Source organism: Procambarus clarkii, chromosome 66, assembly GCF_040958095.1.
Source record: "Procambarus clarkii isolate CNS0578487 chromosome 66, FALCON_Pclarkii_2.0, whole genome shotgun sequence".
NCBI lineage: Eukaryota > Metazoa > Arthropoda > Malacostraca > Decapoda > Cambaridae > Procambarus > Procambarus clarkii.
The window spans coordinates 23,519,221-23,524,666 of record NC_091215.1 but is presented as its reverse complement, the minus strand read 5'-3'; the positions used below and the strand labels follow the sequence as shown (position 1 = coordinate 23,524,666).

The following is a 5,446-nucleotide window of genomic DNA, read 5'->3' as shown; positions in this document are numbered from 1 at the left end:
GGGGCCAGATTCACGAAGCAGTTACACAAGCTTACGAACGTGGACATATGCAGGCGATGAGTCACAATAACGTGGCTGAAGTATGTTGACCAGACCACACACTAGAAGTTGAAGGCACGACGACGTTTCGGTCCGTCCTGGACCATGCTCAAGTCGATTGGTCCAGGACGGACCGAAACGTCGTCGTCCCTTCAACTTCTAGTGTGTGGTCTGGTCAACGAACGTGCACATCTTTCCTCAATCTTTGACGGCTTTGGTTACATTTATTAAACAGTTTACAAGCATGAAAACTTACCACTCAACTGTTGTTATTGTTATAAACAGCCTCCTGGTGCTTCGGAGCTCATTAACAGTTTAATAATTGTAAACAAAGCCGCCAAAGATTGAGAAAAGATGTAAAGGTTCGTAAGTGTTTGCGTAACTGCTTCGTGAATCTAACCCCAGGTTTCACTTCCACAGTCATACCCGCATCTCTCAAGTCTACCCACACCCCCCACACCCACTCCTCACAAGGACTAACCCCCGCCCCCCCCCTCCTCACCCCCCCCCAGCCTCTCCCCCCTTCGACTCGCCGCCCCCCCAAATATGTATTTTAATTGCAATATTAGTAGAGCATAGCAATATGTTCTCTATAACATTATTATTGATCAGTATAGAACCACCATTGAACCACTATAGAATATATATATATATATATATATATATATATATATATATATATATATATATATATATAAATATATATATATCTATATATAAATATATATATATATCTATATATATATATATATATATATATATATATATATATATATATATATATATATATATATATATATATATATATCTGAAGGCTGGACCAGTGATAGCAAACGCGTTTAAAATAATAATAAAAACCTGACAGGGGTCAAAATCTCACTTTAGGGGAAATTTCACATATCTTCTCTAATTCGGAAATGATTAATCACTGAAATTCTCCTCAACACATTTTATTTTTTTTAATTTTTGTCGAAGCTTCAAACTTTGTGGACGCCTGAAAAATGGGCACCAATAATTGATCTGAATATTTTTTTTTTTTAACTGGGGGTGACGATGGAAGGGGTGACGGTGGAAGGGGTGACGGTGGAAGGGGTGACGGTGGAAGGGGTGACGATGGAAGGGGTGACGGTGGAAGGGATGACGGTGGAAGGGGTGACGGTGGAAGGGGTGACGGTGGAAGGGATGACGGTGGAAGGGGTGACGGTGGAAGGGATGACGGTGGAAGGGGTGACGGTGGAAGGGGTGACGGTGGAAGGGATGACGGTGGAAGGGGTGACGGTGGAAGGGATGACGGTGGAAGGGGTGACGGTGGAAGGGGTGACGGTGGAAGGGATGACGGTGGAAGGGGTGACGGTGGAAGGGATGACGGTGGAAGGGGTGACGGTGGAAGGGGTGACGGTGGAAGGGGTGACGGTGGAAGGGGTGACGATGGAAGGGGTGACGGTGGAAGGGGTGACGGTGGAAGGGGTGACGGTGGAAGGGGTGACGGTGGAAGGGATGACGCTGGAAGGGGTGACGATGGAAGGGGTGACGGTGGAAGGGGTGACGGTGGAAGGGGTGACGGTGGAAGGGGTGACGGTGGAAGGGGTGACGATGGAAGGGGTGACGGTGGAAGGGATGACGCTGGAAGGGGTGACGATGGAAGGGGTGACGGTGGAAGGGGTGACGGTGGAAGGGGTGACGATGGAAGGGGTGACGATGGAAGGGGTGACGGTGGAAGGGGTGACGGTGGAAGGGGTGACGGTGGAAGGGGTGACGGTGGAAGGGATGACGCTGGAAGGGGTGACGATGGAAGGGGTGACGGTGGAAGGGGTGACGGTGGAAGGGGTGACGATGGAAGGGGTGACGGTGGAAGGGGTGACGGTGGAAGGGGTGACGATGGAAGGGGTGACGGTGGAAGGGGTGACGATGGAAGGGGTGACGGTGGAAGGGGTGACGATGGAAGGGGTGACGGTGGAAGGGGTGACGATGGAAGGGGTGACGGTGGAAGGGGTGACGATGGAAGGGGTGACGGTGGAAGGGGTGACGGTGGAAGGGGTGACGGTGGAAGGGGTGACGGTGGAAGGGGTGACGATGGAAGGGGTGACGGTGGAAGGGATGACGGTGGAAGGGGTGACGGTGGAAGGGGTGACGGTGGAAGGGATGACGGTGGAAGGGGTGACGGTGGAAGGGGTGACGGTGGAAGGGGTGACTGTGGAAGGGGTGACGGTGGAAGGGGTGACGGTGGAAGGGGTGACGGTGGAAGGGGTGACGGTGGAAGGGGTGACGGTGGAAGGGATGACGGTGGAAGGGGTGACGGTGGAAGGGGTGACGGTGGAAGGGGTGACGGTGGAAGGGGTGACGGTGGAAGGGGTGACGGTGGAAGGGGTGACGATGGAAGGGGTGACGGTGGAAGGGGTGACGGTGGAAGGGGTGACGGTGGAAGGGGTGACGGTGGAAGGGGTGACGGTGGAAGGGGTGACGATGGAAGGGGTGACGGTGGAAGGGGTGACGGTGAAAGGGGTGACTGTGGAAGGGGTGACGGTGGAAGGGATGACGATGGAAGGGGTGATGATGGGTAGTGGGAGTGTGCGTGGTGTTGTGTGTGTTGTGTTCCCCACTCATCAACACCTCACCCCACACCACTCATCAACACCTCACCCCACACCACTCATCAACACCTCACCCCACACCACTCATCAACACCTCACCCCACACCACTCATCAACACCTCACCCCAGACCACTCATCAACACCACACCCCACACCACTCATCAACACCACACCCCACACCACTCATCAACACTACTGAGGTACCCCTCACTCTTCCCACGACAGCATCTCAACTGAGATAAACTGCCTCACACACATCTTTGAATTATTCTAACTTTGTTTTGAACCTTTCAAATGCCCATTCCATGCCGGGTCTGTACACTCAACAATTCTCGGCATATATCTTTGAATAGTACTTGAAGGACTTTATCCAAATCCCTGAATGCTACTCGGATATTGGCTATTTTGGCATATGCTGCTGATGTTTTTCTCTTCATGTGTGCTTCTGGCATTAATTTTTGTATAATTACTCTCGTGTTTTTGTCTTCTCGTCTGATGTAGCTATCAGGTAGAGCACTGAGGTGACTCGAACGAGCGAACAAGGTGCCTCCAGCCGAGCACCTTACCACCCCTCACTCCTGGTATTTCCTCACTTATTTATATCACGTTTGGTAGGATTTTTCTTTATATATTCCTTTATTGAACGGATCTTCATCAATGTCTATACCATGTAGTTGATATCCTCTTGCTGAACACGAGCACATATTGGTACAATGGAGCCAATTTTCTTTTGTGCGATTGTAGCTATTTAACTTGAAATAGTGTAAAATATTTTAGTTGAAATAGGGTGGTTACTAGAAATTGTGATCCTCCATTCGTAATATTGATCCACTGTAATATATTGCCAGCTTGCTATAACTAAATACTTTCCACCATAGACGTGCTTAGTCACTATATGTAGCATCACATACAACAGCCTACATCTCTGGCTGGAGTCGAACGGCCCTAGTGGGTGACACAGTCAACTGCTTCCTGACAGTCGAGGAATATGCAGCCTGCTCAACACTCCTTTGCTTTTGTTGTTGTATGTAGAGCTTAAGAGTTATATATATATATATATATATATATATAGGAAGGGAGTACCACCTCTAGCTGGAAGAAGGGGGACCCATAGCCTTGGAGGAAACCACGCATAACGCATTAGAGGGAATGTTTAGATCTCCTCCAATGTAATCCCCTCCCCTCCATATATATATATATATATATATATATATATATATATATATATATATATAGTGTGTGTGTGTGTGTGTGTGATGTCATTGCTAATGAATGCAGGGTTCCCTCAGGACAGTTATATAATAAAATAAGAGGGCAGAAACAGCCCTGTTGATCAGATATACTAGCGGCAAATGATATGTGCATACTCACAATTCTTCCAGTCGGCTGTGGGGGCATATGGCGCACATACCTGTAAATATACCAACATAAAATTAGACACAGTTGCGTATTAGACCTGACCAATAATCACAAGATATTATGTGCAATATGTGTATTAGTTTGATCACTTCTGGTGCTGTGGTGCAGAACTCATAGATAATAGATAATAGATAATAGTTAGGTGTTGCATCCTAACCGCACTACTGTAATGCTAGGTCAGTAACTAGAATTCTAGTTATACTAGTTATGCTAATCACGACTATGTGTATATTATAGAGCAAGGGACACCCAGGTGTTTCTCACCGTGTTCGCCATGCTTCCCCTTCCTCTCTCTCTCTCTCTCTCTCTCTCTCTCTCTCTCTCTCTCTCTCTCTCTCTCTCTCTCTCTCTCTCTCTCTCTCTCTCTCTCCTCTCTCTCTCTCTCTCTCTCTCTCTCTCTCTCTCTCTCTCTCTCTCTCTCTCTCCTCTCTCTCTCTCTCTCTCTCTCTCTCTCTCTCTCTCTCTCTCTCTCTCTCTCTCTCTCTCTCTCTCTCTCTCCCTCTCTCTCTCTCTCTCCTCTCTCTCTCTCTCTCTCTCTCTCTCTCTCTCTCTCTCTCTCTCTCTCTCTCTCTCTCTCTCTTTCCATATACCACCTCTCTCTCATTTATTTCCTTATTCCTTATATTTTGTATATATATATATATATATATATATATATATATATATATATATATATATATATATATATATATATATATATATATATATATATATATATATATACAAAGATAATTGGAACTAGTTATTTATATAATGTTCAATATTTTGCCAAAACAAATACACACACACACACACACACTATACAAATAAACACAGCATTAAGGATCATCATTTCATTCATTATATCCGGATTACTTCTGGAATTAGCTGAGTATTTTTGTGGCATTTTTGTGCAACAAAATTCCAGCCAAAAATTGAATGAATTTAACTGGACAAGAGCATTAAATATCCCATAAAATAAAAAAATAAAACTCAACTCAACTAATGATTTCGAAGTTTCACCAAATACACAAAATCTCCGTATCGCTAGAGATTATTTTTTTGCTTCAAAGGAGTTGTTTGGATGAGGAAAAAAACAAACAAACAAACGCTACTGTGCTCCTGGAAACACTTGTAATTGGTCTCTTATTATTCAGAGTTCATTAAAGCTCTCGTCATTAGCATTCAGCTAAAGCTTTCGTGTTTATTGTGGAGCTTTGGACGTGGACCCGACTGTCTAAATGACCCGGATTTAGTGAGTTGGTTGGTTGGTTAGATGAGTTGGTTGGTTGATTGGAGGCTAGTTGATTAGCAGTACAAGCAGCACCAGCATCACAATCGCCACCGCAACCACAATCGCCACCAGCATCACCACAATCGCCACCACCATCACCACAATCGCCACCACCATCATCAC

At 46.1% G+C, this 5,446-nt stretch overlaps 1 protein-coding gene across 1 annotated transcript; it reads right to left on the bottom strand.

Moving 5' to 3' along the window:
- Positions 1–1,076: 1,076 nt before the first annotated feature.
- Positions 1,077–4,326, bottom strand: LOC138355272 (mucin-2-like). The gene is made up of 3 exons (XM_069310135.1): positions 4,315–4,326; positions 4,003–4,042; positions 1,077–2,545 (listed from the first exon to the last, which is right to left on the bottom strand). Exons 1-3 carry the CDS (start codon positions 4,324–4,326, stop codon positions 1,077–1,079), a joined length of 1,521 nt encoding a protein of 506 aa, XP_069166236.1.
- Positions 4,327–5,446: the final 1,120 nt, after the last annotated feature.